The 19,214-nt window shown below is 38.7% G+C and overlaps 1 protein-coding gene across 5 annotated transcripts in view; it reads left to right on the forward strand.

The window, feature by feature from the left end:
- Nucleotides 1–19,214, forward strand: part of Phf8 (PHD finger protein 8) — a 109,973-nt gene that overhangs the window by 82,800 nt on the left and 7,959 nt on the right. For all 5 annotated transcript variants that reach the window (XM_021187339.1, XM_029534136.1, XM_029534134.1 and 2 more), the window contains 2 exons: nt 14,479–14,574; nt 18,497–18,606. In XM_021187339.1, the coding sequence (XP_021042998.1) occupies nt 14,479–14,574; nt 18,497–18,606 (206 nt within the window). The remainder of the gene's footprint in view (nt 1–14,478; nt 14,575–18,496; nt 18,607–19,214) is intronic.

A 19,214-nucleotide genomic window follows, 5' to 3' on the forward strand; every position in this document is an offset into this window, starting at 1 on the left:
TGGCTATTATAAATAAGGCTGCTATGAACATAGTGGAGCATGTGTCCTTATTACCAGTTGGAAGATCTTCTGGGTATATGCCCAGAAGAGGTATTGTTGAGTCCTCCGGTAGTACTATGTCCAATTCGTTGAGGAACCGCCAGACTGATTTCCAGAGTGGTTGTACAAGCTTGCAATCCCACCAGCAATTGAGGAGTGTTCCTGTTTCTCCACAACCTCGCCAGCATCTGCTGTCACCTGAATTTTTAATCTTAGCCATTCTGACTGCTCAGGGCACTGGCTCAGATCAGAAGGAACCTGTGCAGAGAAAGGTAGAGTCAGGCAGAGTTCCTGGATGCCTGGGTCCTGCTGGTCCCAGTTACTTCCGGTGTTAGGGCAGATGTTGTGTCCTCCTCACTTCTAATTCTATCCCCATTTCATTTCTTATATGAGGTATTTGTCTTTTCTTTGTCCGTCTAAATCAAATACTTGCCAATTATATTGAACTTTTCAAGAGATAATCTTATTATTTTAAAAATCATTATATATATATATATATATATATATTGATTGTGTGTGTGTGCATGCACACGCATATGTGTGCACCTATACTGTTATGGAGTTAGAAGGAATTGTTCTTCTTGTTCTACATATGCATTTCTGTGGTCATACTTGGATTATCAGGTTTAGTGGCAACATCCTTGTTCACTGAGCCATCTTTCTGGTCTAATTTTAAGGGTTCTTTTAAAAAATCTGTTTTTTAATTAAAATATAAATATATCTTTTTCCCTTCAGTTTTCTCTTTCTAATCCCTTCCATGTACCTCCCCAGCTCTTCTCAAATTCATGGCCTCTTTTCCTTTTATTGCATAAGTATATAAATACAAGTTGCTTGGTCCATTTAGACCATTTAGTGTTACTTTTATGATGTGATTTCATAGTTGACCACTTGGTGTTATTAGATACAGTAGTGGGTGGGGCTTTATTCCTCCAGAAGATTGATTCTACCTTTCTCAGCAGTCCTTTAATTGCCTGTAGTTCTTTATCTAGGGATGGGGACCAGTGAGATTCTCCCCTTCCATATTAGCATGTCTGTTGGTACTGTTCTTCAGGTCTTGTTTAGGTAGCCATATTATTAAGATATTATGGGTCCCCGCCATTTCTAGGAAATACAATCTCAGACTAAATTTCCTGGTCCTGGCTTTTATCATCTTTCTACCCCCACTTTTGTGGTATCTCCTGAGCTTTGGGTGCTGGAGTTATGCTGTAGATGTATCCATTGTGTTTTGACACTTCACAGTCAGTTCTCTACATTGTGACCAGTTGTTGTTTTTAAATAATAGTCCCCATCTGTTACAATGAAAAGCTTCTTTGATGAGAAGTGAAAGCTACACTTATTTGTGGGTTTAAGATTAAGTATTTAGAGTGCAGATATATGACCTTACTAGCCATGGGTAGTTGGCTGGGTTTCCAATATTAGGTTTAATTTCCCTCTTGTTGCTTGCCACCAAGATAAGGAGAGCTATTATTGTACTCTTGAAGATATCCTGCCATGCTGTTTGGTTCCTATGACTCACAGCAGGGTAGGGTTATTAGTTGCTTCCCTTCCTTGGCAGTTTGCATACCAACTTCTGGAACCATGAAAGCTACTCGTCAAGGAGGAGACTTTCAGGTCAGACCGAGCTCAGATTCTCTGATTCCTGCGTATAAAGTGTATAATGTCATCCACAGTAGGAACTTCAACCTCTGGGAGGCAACCAAGGACAACAGTAATGTGCTGTCATGTTTTAGGAGTCTCTTGAACTCCTGACAAACAACTTGAAAGGTGGTTTTTCAGTCATGTTACTGGAGCTTTTGTTAATAGTCTGTCACTCTTTGGAGGAGTATTATTCCCCCAAAATTTATAACTATATTTAGGCTATGTATCTATGTATGCATATTCATTTAAATGTATTACTTATAATTTTATGTAAATGAAAAATATGATTGCTTATGTCTTTCTTAGTGAATGCTATTTTTCTGTTTTCCTTTTCTTTCTCTATTGACATTCCCCTCCCATGTAAACTTCACTCCACCCTCACTTTCCCATCTCTCCTTTAATATCACCTATATCCTGCTATTCTTGTCTCTAGTACTCCTTCTGTCACCCCCATGGTCCCTTTTTACTTTATTGCTTTCTGTGGTTACTCCAAGATACTTCATATTCAGAGCTTTGAGCTGAAAATGGAAGAGAACATGTGGTATTTGTCTTTTGGGTCTTGGGTTACTTTAATCAGTATAATTTTTTCTAGTTATATCTGTTTATTGCAAATTTCATTATTTTGTTTTTCTTTACGGCTAAACTGTATTTCAAGTTATATATGTACGACATATTCACTATCCTTCCATCAATTGAAGGACAATTAGGTTGTTTCTGATGCCTTGACGATTGTGATTAGAATAACAATGAACATAGCTGAGGAAGTATCTGTAGAAAAAGTGTTAAGTCCTTTGGTCATATGAAAAGACTAGTTTTTGAAAGGTCATCTGGTATATTTATTTCATAGATTTTTGTTTGTTGTGAGACAGCTTTAGCTGTCCTGGAACTAGCTCTGTAGACCAGACTGGCCTAGAACTCTCGGAGATCTGCCTATCTCTGCCTCTTGGCCAACACCACTCGACTGTATTTCTTAGCTTTTTAAGAGTTCCACACATTAATATCTAGAGCAGATATGTGAATTTGCAACTGTACCAATAAACAGTGAAAGAGGTTCCCTTTCCCTAAGTTCTCTCCATTTGTTGTCTTGATCTTAGGCATTCTGACTAGGTTAAGCTGAAATCTCAAAGAAGTTTTGACTTGCATTTCTCTAGTGATTGATTTTATTTAATCAGTTTCATATTTTTATTGGTTGGGAATTTCACATCCTGAAACCCAATCACATTCACTTCCCAGGTCTGCCCTGATGAACATTTTTAAAGATACTTCTTAGCTACTTTTATTTCTCCCTTTGAGAATTCTCTGTTCACATTATTAGCCCATTTTTGAATGCATCACTTTTTTTACTCCCATTCTGAATATCTTATAAAGCCATAGATATTAATCATTTGTCAGGTATGTAGCTGCCAAAGCTTCTCTCTGTTCTGTGGGCTTCTTCTCTCAATTGTTTGTTTGTTTTTATCTTATATGCATTAATGTTTTACCAGCATGTATATCTGTGTGAGAGTATCAGATTTCCCTAAAACTGGAGTTACAGACAGTTGTGAGCTGCCATGTGGTTGCTGGGAATTGAACCTTGGTCCTCTAGACAGCAGTAGTGCTCTTAACAACTGAGCCATCTCTCCAGCCCACTTGTTTCTTTGGCTTTAATTTTTAGGCAAATAATCCTATTCAGAAAGTCTTCCTGTGCCTTTATCTTGTAGAACCTTGCCTGTCTTCACTTCTAGCACTTTTAGTGGTTCAGGTTTTACAGTTTGGTATTTGAGTTACTTTTTGTTTGTTTGTTTTCTTTTTCAAGACAGGGTTTCTCTGTGTCGCCCTGGCTGTCCTGGAACTCTGTAGACCAGGCTTACCTCGAGCTCAGGAATCTGCCTGCCTCTGCCTCTTAAGTGCTGGGATTAAAGGCTGCGCCACCACTGCCCAGCTTCAGTTACTTTTTATGCAAAGTGATAAATACAGGTTTATTTAATTCTTCTACCTGTAGACATTGAATTTTCCCAGCATCATTTGTCATAGTTGCTATCTTTATCCAGTTTATGTTTTTGGCATCTTTATTAAATATTAAATGGCTGTATTTACATGTACCCATTTTTCTTCCTTCTATTATATTTTACGGGTCCACATGCCTGGATGTTCTTTTTGGTTTTACCCATACCATTCTGTTTTCATTACCATGGCTCTGTAACAGTTTTGAAATCTGGACTGGTAATCCTTCCAGCTTTGTTCTTTTTACTGAAGTTTGTTTTAACTATCTGGGGTCTTTTGTGGTGAATGTTAGAATAGTGTTTTCTATTTTGTGAGGAATGAGAAGGGTTTTGATTATGATTACATTAAGTCTATAAATAGGTTTTGGCAGAGTATTCATTAACTGCACCAATCCATGAACATGGAGTGTTTTCCCCATTTTCTAGTATTATTCTCAGTCTCTTTTTTTTCAGTGACTTAAAGTTTTCATTGTAGACATCTTTCATCTTCTTGGTTATATTTAGTTCTTGATATTTTTTTAATGGCTCAGTGTGTTGTTGGTGTATAGATATTGATTTATTTCTTTTTTTAATTATTTCTTACATCCTGACCTCAGTTTCCTTGTCTCCTCTCCTCACAGTTTCTCCCTCCTACCTGTCCTCTCCATATCCCTTCCTCATCCAGTTCTCTTCAGAAAAAGCACAGGCATCCTTTGGATATCAACCAAATGTGGCATATCAAGTTGCAGTAACATTAGGTGCCTCCCCTCCTATTAAGGCTAGACCAGACATCCCAGTAGGAGTAAAAAGGGTCCCAAAAGTAGGCAAATGAATCAGAGACAGTCCCCCGTTCCCACTATTAGGAGTCCCACAAGAAAACCAAGCTACACAGCTATAACATATCTATGTCAGCCCCATACAGGCTCCCTGGTTGTTGATTCCGTCTCTGTGGGCTCCTATGAGCACAGGTTAGTTGATTCAATGGGCCATTTTGTTGTAGTACCTTGACCCCTCTAGCTCCTACAATCCCTTACCCACCGCCCATCCCCACAACACACACACACACACACACACACACAGAGAGAGAGAGAGAGAGAGAGAGAGAGAGAGAGAGAGAGAGAGAGAGAGAGAGAGAGAGAGGAGAGAGAGAGAGAGACTGCTTCAATAGAATTCACCTGGCTTCATAATAATGTTTGTAGGTCTCTGGAACTGTTTCTATTAGTTGATAGATGAATAATTCTGATAATAATTGGGTTAGGCACCAATCTATGAGCATAGCAGTCATGTTTGGGTCTATCCTAGGTTTCTGGGCTTATCCAGGCTCTGGATCCTGGTCCTCTGGGGAGTGTCAAGGTGGGCTCCCTTTCAAGGCATGAGTCTCAGGGTGGACCAGTCATTGGTTGACCAGTCATTGGTTGATTACTCCCACAATTTCTGTGCCACTTCTATATCATCATTTCTTATAGGCAGAACAAATTGTAGGTTGAAGTTTTGTGGCTGGGTTGGTGTCCAAGTTCCTCCACTGGAAGCCTTGCTTGGTTACAGAAGACGGCAACTTCAGTCTCAGATTCCCCCCCCCCCAGCTAGGAATCTTAGCTAAGGTTACCCCTGTAGATAACTGGGAGTTTCCATTGCATTAGGTTTCTACCTTACCCAGAAGATGCCCCCCCTAATTCTAGCCATCTTTCCCAGTACTCTCTCCCTCCATCCTCCCCCCTACAACCTGAACCCTCTTGTTTTCATCCCCCCATTCACCCACAATACCTATTCTACTTCCCCTTTCCAGGGAGATTCATGTATCCCTCTCCTCAAGACCTCTTTGTTACTTAGTTCCTCTGGTTCTGTGGATTGTAGCATGGTTTCCTTTAACTTTATAGGTGATATCCACTTATAAGTGATTACATACCATGTTTGTCTTTCTAGAGATAATTGTGAGCTGCCATGTGGGTACCAAGAATTGATCCCTGGTCCTGAAGAGCAGCCAGTGCTGTTAATTCCTGAGCCATTTTTCTAGCCTAAAGTGTGTTTCTTGTATGAAACATCCATTCTGTTAGCCCCTTGACTTTGGGGGGTTGGGGATTGATATTAAAGACCAATGATTGTTAATTGTTTGTTGTTTGGTGATGATGGTGTAGGTGGGAATGACATGGACACACGAATGTAGTTCCCTTGTGCAAGTGGGAAATTATTTCCTGTGTTTTCTTGGGTATAGTTAACTTACGAGGATTGGAGTTTTCCTTGTAGTACCTTCTGAGGGTAAATTTGTGGATAGATTTTGTTTAAATTTGAGTTTGTCATGGAATATCTTGTTTGTTCCATCTCTGGTGATTGAAAGTTTTTCTGGGTATTGTACTCTGGGTCTGTGGTCTCTGGCATCTGGACAGAGTCTGCAGCTCACCTGTGCAGGCCCTTGTAGCTTTGAGAAGTCAGGTATAATTCTGATAGATCTGCCTTTTTGTTACTTGACATTTTTCCCTTGCAGCTTTTAATATTCTTTCTTTGTTCTGTATGTTTAGTGTTTCCACTCCTATTATACTTAGGTTTAGTTTTTCATCATGTCTCAGGTTTCCTGGATATTTTGGTTCAAGGGTTTTTTAGAAATAACATTTTCTTTAGACTGATGTAACAAGTCTCTCAAGTTCTTCTCTCCTATCTTGCATACCTGAGATTCTCCTTTCCATATCTTTTATTCTGTTTGTGATGCTTGCATCTGTAGTTCCTGTTGGCTTACCTAGATTTTACATCTCCCAAGAGTCCCTTGGTTTGTGTTTTCTTTATTGGTTCTATTTCCATTTTCAGGTCTTGAACAGTTTTATTCATTTCCTTATCCTGTTTATGTTTTTCTAAAATTTCTTTAAGTGATATATTCATTTCCTCTTTAAGGACTCATATCAACTTGTATCAAAGATTGGATTTAAGGTCATTTAAATATCTAAGGCTTGTTACAGTAGGATAGCTGGTGGTGCAATGTTGCCCTGGCTGTTGTTATATTCTTATACTGGCCTCCAGTCATTTGGGTTTGAGGTTATTATAATTTAGCTGCCTATTTCTGAGTTTATCTTTGATGAATGGATGTTTTTTCTCTTGGTTTTCTTTCAGGTCTTCTGGTATGAGCAGCCTGTGGTCTGTCAATCAGTGAGTCTTCAGGTTCAGTAGGGTGTCTCCATTTGGTGTTTTGTTAGTCTGTGTGACCTCTAGGGTTTAGGTGCCTGTTGTTGCCTCTTGGATTCTGGGAACTGGTATGGCTTCTGGGGTTTTAGATACTGGTGTGGCCTCTGGGGTTTCTAGTACCATCTTGGCCTCTTGAAGAGCAGGGATCTTCTGCAGGATGTGTGGGCCTGGGGTTCCTAGTAACATTGTGGCCTTCTATTGAAGAGCAGGGTCTTCTGCCAGAATTGTGGACTGGAATATGGAGCCCAGGGGAGGGGGTGCTGTTGGGAACTGCTGGACCAGCTTTAAGAAGTATTAGAAAGTGATAGGTGAGTGTTTTACCTGGGGTTGCTAGTATCCAGCATAGCCTCTGGTAGAGTAGGAGTCTTCTGCTGGAGTTGTGGACCAGGATATGGAGCCCTAGATACAGATTTTTGTGATTTTTGTATCCTACCATCTGTTGTTCATTTCTAGAAGTTTTATAGTTGTTTTTAGAATATGTTATGTGCAAATAGGGACAGTTTAATGGATCCTTGTCTACTTTTTGAATAATTTAATAAGAATTGACTATAATTCTTTACAGATCTGTTAAATTTTTTCTGTGAATACATTTGGACCTGCACTTTTTTTTTCTGAGACAGGTTTTCTCTGTATATCCGTGGCTGTCCTGGAACTCATTCTGTAGACCAGGCTGGCCTGGAACTCAGAAATCTGCCTGCCTCTGGACCTGTACTTTTGTAGTTAGAATTATTTTTATTACTGTTTCCTATGTTACATTTCTGTTTAGGTTGTTGATCTCTTCTTGGTTTAACTTTGGTGGTTTGGATGAATCTAGGAATTTGTTTATTTCTTTTAGATTTTTTTAAGTTAATGAGCTATAAGTTTTTAAAGTATTCCATTACAATATTCTGAATTTCCTTATATCTGTTACAAATGATTCCCTGTTCATTTTTTATTCTGTTAGTTTAGATCACCTGTTTCTTTCTTTGGTTTAGTTGTGTCAAAAGTGTCAATTTTGTTCATCTTTCTATAGAGGTCTTAGATTTGTTGATTCATTATATTGCTTTCTTTGTTTCTATCTTACTAGGTTCTGCTGTTATTTTTTTTTTTTTTGATTTCTTGCCACATACTGTATTTGAATTTGCTTTGTTTTTGTTTTCCAAAATCTTGAGTGGCATCTTTAAGTAAAATAATTGTGTTATTTCTGACTTGTTTGTTTTTTGAGACAGGGTCTTTATGTGTAGCTTTGGTCAGTCTAGAACCTGCAATGGAGACAAGGCTGGTTTGGAATTTAGAAAGGTCTGCACTGATTAAAGTGAGTCACCATACTTGGGTCTTTCTGATCTTTAAGTGTAGGCACTTAGAGCCATAAATCTCTCCAGAGATTTTGTTGTGCTTTGTTTTTATTTTTATTAAGTACCAAGATTGTTTTCTTTTATTTCCTTCTCAATTTCTTCTTTGACCCATTCATCATTCAGCAGTGAGGGGTTTTTATCTCCTTATTGCCATGCATTTGTGTACTTACTAGACATTTGTTTGCTTTTGGTTTTGTGTTTTATTATCTTACAGTAAGATAGGATACATGGAGTCTTTCTGAATTTGTAAAGATTTGTTTTGCATTCCAGGATGTAGTCTATTTTAGAGATGTAGTCTGATCATGGTTTCCCCTCCACCAACTCCTAGATCCTCTCCACCTCCCCACCCACCCACTTTCATTCCCTTTCTCTCTAGAAAGCAAGCAAGCAAAAAAATTCCCCACATAAACAGAATAGAAAAAAATAACACAAATACACACATACCAATTCCCATTAAAAACTCAAAATCAGAAATTATAACATGCAAGCAAAAGATTGATTTAGTCTCTATCATGGAATGTTTTTCATTCTCCTTCAACCATGGCAGTTTGCTGGGTACTATAGTCTAAGGTGGCAATTGTGATCTTTTAGAACTTGAAGTGCATTGCTGCAGGTTCTTTTGACTTTCAAAATTTCCATTGAGATATCAGATGTTAGTCTGATGGGTTTTCCTTTATGACTTGTTGGTTTAGGTCTGTGATGCGTTTGTAGTTGAGTTTTACATGGGAAGGGAACTGACTCTGAAAGACTCTTAATTGGGACTTGAGGTCTGGCTTCAGAAAGGGTTAGCAGAGCTAAGGGTACCCTTGTTTGGTTTTTAAATCCTGAACTGTCTTCATCATTTTGTTCAGTTCTATATTTGTATTTTGTTATACATTACTTAACTTTGTGTTATCCTCTTGAAGGTCAGTGAGGTGTTGATGTCTTCTTTTAAACTTCTTGAATTTCTTAATGAAGTTATTTTTCTTTTAATTCTGTGCCCTGGGGCTCATCTAGCAATTCTCATAACAGAACATTTCTATAGGACTAGTAGGTTTGGTGGGACACTATTGTTTGGGCCGCTCATATGGTTGGTTTTTTTTTTAATGTAACCTGGGTTTGTGGGACTTTTCTTTGGTTGTGTGCCCAATGTGAGATTTTAGCTTTCCTTAGATTTGACCAGTGCAGGAGTTATGTGTCCAGAATTAGGCCAGGTAAAGCTGGTGTATTTATGAGTTGCTTGATTGGACCCAGGCTAGGCAAAGCAAGTATAGGAGATGTGGTTTCCAGTTAGGCCTATGGTTGTAGAGATGAAGGTGGAGCAGGTACATGGGCTTGCAGGAGAGAGACTTACCAGGTTATATCAGAGTCACAGGTCTGGAACTCGGCCTGTGGGTGTGGAGATGGGAAGAAGTGGATGGGAGTGGGGGTATGTAGTCAGGCAAAGCTGGTTTGTAAACTGTGGTCCCTGAGCTAGGCTGTGGATGTGGAGATGGCAGGGGCAGGTAGGAGACTTAATGATTCTTTTTATATATTAATTTAATTAATTTATTTATTCTCTCATATATTGCATCCTGATTGTAGTTTCCTCTTTCCCTATCCTCCTAGTTCTCCTTCACCTCCCCTCTTCCCAGACTCCCATCTACCACTCCTCCTCTTATATTTCCTTTCAGAAAAGGGCAGCATATCAAGTTGCAATAAAACTACGCACCTCCCTTCTTTATTTTTTTTAAGTATTTATTTATTTTGTGTATATGAGTGCACTGTAGCTGTACAGATGGTTGTGGGCCTTCATGTGGTTGTTTGGGAATTGAACTTTTAGAACCTCTGCTTGCTCTAGTCAACCCCGCTTGACCCTGCTCGCTCTGGCCCAAAGATTTATTTATTATTATACATAAGTTCACTGTAGCTGTCTTCAGACACACCAGAAGAGGGTGTCAGATCTCATTACGGGTAGTTACTGGGATTTGAACTCAGGATCTTCGGAAGAGCAGTGTTCTTACCTGCTGAGCCATCTCACTAGCCCCCACACCTCCCTTCATACTAAGGCTGGATGAAGCAACCCAATAAGAGGAGAAGGACCCCAAAAGTGGATAGAAGAGTCAGGGATAGCTCCACTCTTTGTTCTTTTTGATTTGATATGTTCTTCTCCCGCTCCCTGTCATCTCCACTATAATCTCTTTTTGTTCTAACTTTGGACGCAGTTTTATTCCTTCTAGTTTTCTAATGTATGAACATAGGTTGTTGATTTAGGGTTTTTCATCTTAAATGTAGGTATTTGCAGTTTTAAATTGCTTGCTATCTGTGTACTACTTTTGTTTTAATTCATATAAAAATTTTTAAAATCTTTTCTATACCTTTTAAATTTGATTTTATTTTATGTTATACATGTACAGAGGTTAGATGACAGTTTGTGGGAATAAGTTTTCTCCTTCCACAATGTGGATTCCAGAGCTTGATGATAGGCATTTTATCTCACTGGCCCCATATCAAAGTCATTGAAATTATATATATGATTATTTCTTTGATTCTTTTTGGGTATGTAATAATTTCCACCCAATTGTGAATTTTCCATACATCTTTCTGTTATAGATTTTTACCTTTTTAGTAGTTGGAAAAAATGCTTTGTATTATTTTATTCTCTTAGAGATTATTGAGATTAAGTACAACTAAGGGAGAGTGGAGTCATATTGCAAAATACAGTGATATAGATGCATAAAGTGTTATAGGCCGTTATTTTGTATGTCAATTAAAAATATTAATAAAAAAACTGGGTGCAAAAATCTTAGTGCAAGCCGGTTACAGTGTTTTATACCTGTCATTCCAACACTCAGGAGGCAGAAGCATTTGATATTCGAAGCCAGCGTTGGCAGCAGAATGAGATCTTGTCCCCCACCACCACCTGCCCAAAATCATTTGATCATTATTCATGGCTTTTTTTCTGCACTTTATATTCATTCTCATTGGTTTTTATAGCTGCCTTTATGCCAGTTGCACACAGTTAGTTACTATCATTTGGTAATACGTTTTAAAATCAGGAAGTAGCTTCAAACTTATATTTTATTATGCATTTTTTAAAAGATTTATTTATTTATTTATTTATTTATTTATTTATTATGTACATGGGTACACGGTAGCTATACAGATGGTTGTGAGCCTTCGTGTGGTTGTGGGGAACTGAATTTTAAGGACCTCTGCTTGCTCCAGTTGGCCCCGCTTGCTCCAGCACAAAGATTTATTTATTATTATACATAAGTACATAAGTACATAAGTACTGTAGCTGTCTTCAGATGGGTCAGATCTCATTATGGGTGGTTGTGAGCCACCATGTGGTTGCTGGGATTTGAACTCAGGACCTTTGGAAGAGCAGTCAGTGCTCTTACCTGCTGAGCCATCTCGCCAGCCCTTTATTATGCATTTTTAAATATATTTTCTTTCAATGCATAGACTTAATTATACCTTATGTGTGGGGATGGGTACGTATGCCATAGCACTTGTGGAGGTCAGAGGACAACTTGTACAGCTCATTCTTCCCACCTTTATGTTGGATCTGGGAATTGAACTCAAGTCATCAGGCTTGCACAGCAAGCATCTTTACCTGCTGAGCCATCTTACTGGCCCTATGCATCATCTGTTATGTACAACTTTTGAACACAACTTTGCAAGGCAGGTGGTATTACCTACTATTTCAATGTTATGGGTTAAGACTCTGAAACTGTTCTTAGGCCACTACTGTGCTATCCAAAATTTCAAAGTATAGTTTTCTGACTCTAAGGCACCAAGTCTTTCTTCTGTGTCACATTTCTTTAAAGTAGAAATCCTTTCAGACCCAACAAAGTAATATATTGGTGGCTTTTCATGAAACAGCTGTGTTAGTATTCATTCCTTTCTAAGAACAGTTAAATGCTTTTTTTTTTTTTTAATTAAAAAATCAGGAGGTAAAGTTTTCACCTCTTTGCTAAAGGAGGAAGGTCTGGAAAATAGACTCCCTTTCTATAGAAAAGCCCTCTGGAAAAAAAAGTTGGAGAATTCTTGTGAGATTGTTACTCTTAGAGTTTTCTTCTAGGCTTGGGAGTGGCCTCAGAATTTTACATCATCATTTGGATCTTTTTAGACCATATTCCCATTAAAAATCCTAAGTGACTTGTCTATGGATTATGAGGAATTGCCTATGGATTTTATGATAATCTGCATACTTCTATTTGTTTCCGTAAGGTAGGATAGTTAAATATAGATATTTTATTAGATTGTGCAGTTCCAATAATTTTGGTCCTAGTTTAACTTAGTCGTTTTTTTCCTATTATGTATATTAAATATTTACTTTTCCCATTCTTTCACAAACAAATACCTACTTTTCATTGTATGGGCTGCTTTAGTATAAAATCAAACACACATCCCTGGACTCATTTGTAAATTAGAGGCAGCAAATGTAATAATCAGTTCCTAAGTACAATACTACATCTCCATGGCAGGCATAAAACACAGGTTGAGATGGAGAGCTGAAAAGGAGGAATCTGAATCAGATTATGAGAGCATGATTATACTCTTTTTAAAAAAATATTTATTTACATTCCAGCTATTGCTCCCCTCCCAGTCCCCCCTCCTATAGTTCTTCATCCCACTCCTCCTCCCACTTGCATCTGAGAGGTTGCCCCTACCCCTAAACCTTCCCCTTCCCTGGGGCCTTAAGTCTGTCAAAGATTAGGCACATCTCCCACTCAGGCCAGACCAGGCAGTTCTCTGCTATATATGTGTTGGGGGGCATCAGACCAGCCCAAGTATGCTACCTGGTTGGTGGCTCAGTCTCTGGGAGCTCCTGGTGTCTGGGTTAGTTGAGACTGCTGGTCTTCCTATGGGGTCACTCTCCCTTTCAGCTTCTTTCAGATTTTCCCTAATTCAACTAGGGGTCCATGACTTCAGTCCAATGGTTGGGTATCTGCATCTGTCTCAGTCAACTGCTAGTAGGACCTCTCAGAGGGTAGCCATGCTAGGCTCCTGTCTGTAAGCACATCATAGCATCTGTAATAGTGTCAGGTCTTGGTATCCTCCACCCCCATGATATGGATCCAGTGTTGGACCGGTCACTGGACTGCCTTTCCCTCAGTCTCTTTTCCATCTTATGTCCCTGCAGTTCTTTTAGACAATTCTAGGTCAGATTTTTTTTTTTTTACCATGGGTTAGTAACTTGATGCCTTGTCTTTCTACTGGGGTAGACTCTTCAAGTTCCTTCTCCCCATTGTTGGGCATTTTGGCAAAGGACACCCCATTAAGTCCTGAGAGTCTCTCACCTCCCCAGTCTCTAGTACTTTCTAAAGCCTCCCTCCTCCACAAGGCTACATATTTCCATTCATTCTCCTGGTCTTCTGAGCTTCTCTCCTGGCCCTGCCGCCATACCTGATCCTGTTCGCTTTTCCCCTACCCCTCCCCTCTCCCATCCTGGTCCCTCTGTCCCTCTGCCTCAGGTGATTATTTTCTTCCTCCTTCTAAGTAGGATTGAGGCACCCTCACTTGAGCCTTTCTACTTGATAAACTTCTTATGATCTGTGGGTTGTATCCTAGGAATTCTGTACTTTTTTGCTAATATCCACTTGTCAGTGAGTATATACCATGCATGTCCTTTTGGGTCTGGGTTATGTCACCCAGGATGATATTTTCTAGATCCATCCATTTCCCTGTGAATTTCATGAAGTCATTGTTTTCAATAGCTGAGTAGTATTCCATTGTGTAAATCAACCACATTTTCTGTATCCATTCTTTGGTTGAGAGACATCTAGGTTGTTTCCAGTTCTGGCTATTATAAATAAGGCTGCTATGAACATAATAGAGCACATGTTTTGGTGGAGCATCTTTTGGGTATATGTCTAAGAGTATAGCTGAGTCTTCAGGTAGAACTATTTTCAATTTTCTGAGGAACTGCCAGATTGATTCCCAGAGTGGTTGTACCAGTTTGCAGTGGAGGAGTGTTCCTTCTCTCTCCATATCCTCACCAGCATGTGCTATCACTTGAGTTTTTGATCTTAGCCATTCTGATTGGTGTGAGGTGGGATCTCAAGGTTGTTTTGATTTGCATTTCCTGGATGACTATAGAACTAAATCTAGAGCCAAATTTAAAAAGGTGAGCCAAGTAACTACCCTGAGTGACTAAGAATTTGGTGAATGTAGAAGGACTTTCATAACAAGGGTACAACTATAGAAAAAGTACAAAATGTAAGATACTTAGGAACCTTCTGCAGTTGAATGTGGATTAAGCAAATGAATATACTTGAACAGGAAGAGGAAGGACTGAAGTATGTATCATTCTGTCTTTGTTCTTTTGGATGAGATTTAATTTATCCTGTCTTCACTTCTCCCTACAGTCTATCCATCTCTGGAGTCTGATGATGATGACCCTGCTTTGAAATCTCGACCCAAGAAAAAGAAGAATTCAGATGATGCTCCATGGAGTCCTAAAGGTGATCTAGCATTCTGTATCTTATACTCTGTAGGACTAATCAGGTGAAAAATAGAGATCAATGTAAGACATCTGTAATCCAAGATCTCATTCAGCCACTCATTTGCTTAGTTGGCAAGCATCTGTTACTTTTAGTACCATGTTAGGTGCCAGGGCTAAATTGATTGTGTGACATAGTTGGTGTAATCTAGATAGAAAAATCATAGCTATTATTTTTGAAATCTTATGACTTGAGATGAAGGAAACCAGAAGAGTTCACTAAGCCATCTAAAGCTTCTAAGAATATTCTGGTAACGGTCATCCCAGCCCCACTATGATAATTTTGTTTTCAAGGAGGAAAACTATGCAGACTCTTGGGCTCTGCAAGAGTCCCAAGATTGTCAACTACTAAAAAGTTATCCCTAAGGAAGGGAAGGAAGAGAGGGAAAGTAGGTACCTGAAGTGAACATGGAATTTGGGGAGAGAAAATAATTTTTTTCATCTCATTGGTTGGGCTATTTGCACTGAAGAACATTCAAGAGCTTATTAATTTTTGAATATGTATGATGTATGTTTCTGTGTATCGTGTTTGTGAGTGTGCATGTTCACTCCTGTGTGATTGTTTATATATGTATGTTCACTCCTGAGTGATTATTTATATATGTATACAGTTGTGTGTATGTGGAGTTGAGAGAATAACCTCAGGTGTGGGCCCTTGTCCTCCCACCTTGTTTGTGACAGAATCTCTTCTTGTTCAGTGCTAATTACCCCTATTTTCAGGGATTCTTCTATCTCTGCCTCCCATCCATTATAGGCATTCTTGGATTATAGATGTGCCTTACCATATCCAGTTTGGGGATCCAAACTCCAGTTTTCACGTTTATGTGGCAAGTGCTTTGCCATTGAATTATCTTCCACAGTTGATGATACTTTCACTTCTTAATAAACTACATAAATGTTAGTGGCCTAAAATAATATTTACCATTTCTCATGATTCTTTTCTTTTAAATCACTCTTAATCTAGAACAGTTCGTCTTGGTTTTGTTAGTTTTCTTTTAGAAACTGATATAATGGTCCTGTAGCCAGTATCATCTTCTAGATTTGCTTATTTGCTTTCATGTAACATTGACTTTTTGCTGTTGTTGTTGTTTGGTTTTGTTTTTGTTTTGGTTTTGGTTTTTTGGTTTTTCAAGACAGGGTTTCTCTGTGCAGTCCTGGCTGTCCTGTAACTTGCTCTGTAGACCAGGCTGGCCTCGAACTCAGAAATCCGCCTGCCTCTGCCTCCCAAGTGCTGGGATTACAGGCGTGCGCCACCACTGCCTGACACATTGGCTTTTTTTAAGAGACTGTTTTTTTCTCATAGTATCATTTAAGTTTTTCTATACCTGTACTTTCTAAACTCTCAAAATGTTGTAAATAGCTTGCTTTTAATTTCTTAACAACTCAAATATTGCTGCAATTCACCTCTTACTACATTCCACTATAACTACTGTTCCATTATAGTTATCATTAATGACATGAAAGTTCATACTCGGAGCTGGATGTGCTCGATTTTGCCTTTAATATCTGCACAGAGAGATAGCTGGCTCTTTGTGAGTTCAAGGCTACCCTGGTCTATGTATCAAATTTTAGGGCTACAGAGAGAGACTCTTTCTCAGGAAAACAACAAACTAAAGTTCATACTTGGAATCCTATATGTGTTGGTGCTATCTCAATTTTACCAGTTTTCTTTCTTGGGACTAGCTTATTATACCCTGTAAAGGAATACTTAGACACTATGTGAATATCCAATTCTCTAGAACCAGTGTTTCATAAAGACTTGCAAACTGGTGATATTTTTAGTTTTATAACTAATTCCACATTTGTAAGCTGGCATTCTTTTGTGTATATGTGTGTATTTGTCTGTCTGTCTGAGTATGTTCATGTATATTTGGATGCACATGTTTTGTTTAATGGTTGTATCTTTTGTCTGACTATTCAAAACATGCTTACCTTTTAAAAGTACATTATAGAGCCATTTGAGATGACTCAACAGGTAGAGGTACGTACCATGCCTAACAGCTTGAGTTTGATCTCTAGGGCCCACTTGTTAGAAGTAAAGAACTGACTCCTACAAACAGCTTGAGTTTGATCTCTAGGACCCACTTGTTAGAAGTAAAGAACTGACTCCTACATTGTCTTGTAACCTTCACAGTTGTGTCATGGTGACATGCACAGTATGAGTGTGGATGTCAGAGGATTTCAGTATGAATGAGGAGATAGCTCAGTAAAGTGCTTATTTGTGCAAATATGAGAACCAGAGTTCAACAACCAGCACCCACATAAATTATAAAACAAAAACAAAACCAACTAGCATTGATGATTGATACTTGTTATCCTAGTGCTGGGGAGGCACTTGCCCATTCATAATGGCCTATGTCTGTCATTGCTGTATCATGTGGGAGGCAAGATCTCTTGTTCTTTGCTGCTGCATACCCCTAGACTACTTGGCCCATTGTCTTCTACCGCTACTCTTGTCTCTGCCTTCTAGCTTACTCTAGGAGCACTAGAATCACAGACAAAATCTACTGCATCTGGCTTTATGTGGGTTCTGAGAATTTGAGTTGGAATCTTCATATTTGCAGAACAGATGCTTTACACACTGAGCCATTTCCCAAGCACCCTTCTTTTTTAAATGCTATTCTATGATTATCACTGTGGTGGGTATGTGTGTGGTTTATGGAATTGGTTCTCTCCTTTCACCTTTATGTGGATTCTAGAGAATGAACTCAAGTCATCAAACTTTGTTTGGTTTTTAATGTATGTGGGACTGGTGATTGAGCCCTGGTCCTCATGCTTGCACAGTAAGCACTTTACCAAGCTGTCTCCTCAGCCCTAGCTGGGATTTGTTTATAAAGAAAGGCTTTCTTTTTTTCACTTGAATATTTGTTGCTCCTAAAAGATGCTTATTAAAAAAGATAAACAAGTAGTAATTTTTTAAATTCAGTATTGTTAAAGTGCTATTAAAAAGTTATGTCAAGAACTTCAAGAATTCATTATTTGGTATCTATAAAATAATAATCTTCAATAGGTAGTATGTGTTACATATCAAGTCATTTGCACCAATTATAAAATCTGAGAAAGAAGAGATAGGTGGGATCAGTGAGGACCCAAATATTTTATATAAGTTATTATATAGCATACTTTTGAGGGATAGGCATGTTTTAAATATGCAAAAGGAAAATATATCTGAACAGGCAGTCAGGTGATAAGTCTGAGAATGGAGGGAAGGGTAATTAATGCAATATCATACTCTGGAGGTGCAATAAGGAAGTCATTTGTCTGAAAAAGCAGAAAGTAAGGGTGTTTAGCCTGTTTTCTGCAGCTGTAATGGAATATTTCAACTGACTAAATTCTAAATAAAAGACTTTTATCCTATGATTCTAGAAGCTGGAAGTCTAAGAGCATGATTGCTGGCATGGTATAGTCCTTCATGTTAAATTTTCCCATAAGTACAAGATGTCATATAGTAAAAGAGTAGGAGGAAAAAAGAGAGTTGAAATACACCCCTTTTAATACCTAACCCAGGCCTACAATAATAACTTTATACTATTCAGGAAAACAGCGCTATCATGACCTAATTGCACCTCTTAATGGTCTCCCTTCTAATACTGTTGAAATGATAAGTTTCCACATGAATTTTGGAGGGAGTGTTTAAACCATAGCAGTAGGTGAGGAAACAAGTTTGGAAAAGTAGGTAAGTTGGGAACAACAAGGACATAAAAGCACATGAACAACATTAAATGCCAGTTCAAGGAGCTTAATTTGTATTCGTGTATGCCTTGGTCATTAAATAGGACTCTTTGAAAAGCTAGAAGCAGGAAGGACAATATAACTACCTTTGGAATAGTCAGAAGTTGAAGAATATAATTGGCAATTAGATTAGCATCCTGTTTCCCTTGCAGCCCGTGTGACTCCAACCCTACCCAAGCAGGACCGTCCTGTTCGTGAGGGGACCAGAGTTGCCTCCATTGAGACAGGCTTGGCTGCAGCAGCTGCAAAGCTTGCCCAGCAGGTAAGAGTTGACACCCAGCTGGTGGCCCTGCTACTGATGACTAAGAGCCTCAAAATTCAGACCTGTAGGCTGGTAGGATCCTGCTATTATGGATAATCTTTGGTCTTTGTCTTTGGCAGTATTCCAGCCCCTCCTATAGCCTTTACATCCTAGCTTTGTGGCAAGCTACTTCTATGGGTTACCTAGTTGACATGAATTAGGATGAAAAAAAGAGATCAAAGAAGTATACTTGTTGATGTCATTTCCCCCCCCCCCACTATATGTAATTCCCACAGATGGGAGTGGGTGGGAGAAGAGTCAGTTTTCTTTCCAGGCGTGGTCCCTGGTAGGTCACCCATGCCTCAGTGGAGGCCCCATGCCCATGTATAATGGACAGCAATAATTTGATTTGGTGAGTTACTTTTAAAACAAAGAACATATGAAATTGGGAGGGAAACATGATTGGGGAGAATCTGTAAGGTTTTGGAGGTAGGGGAAGTAGGCATGAATATGATCAATACATATTTCATGCATGTATACAATTCTCAAATATGTAAAAAAAATTGGAAAAAAATCTTCAGATAGAAAAAACTAGATCTGTTATTTGTCTTCAGATTTAGTCCTGAGGA

Source organism: Mus pahari, chromosome X, assembly GCF_900095145.1.
Source record: "Mus pahari chromosome X, PAHARI_EIJ_v1.1, whole genome shotgun sequence".
Classification (NCBI taxonomy): domain Eukaryota; kingdom Metazoa; phylum Chordata; class Mammalia; order Rodentia; family Muridae; genus Mus; species Mus pahari.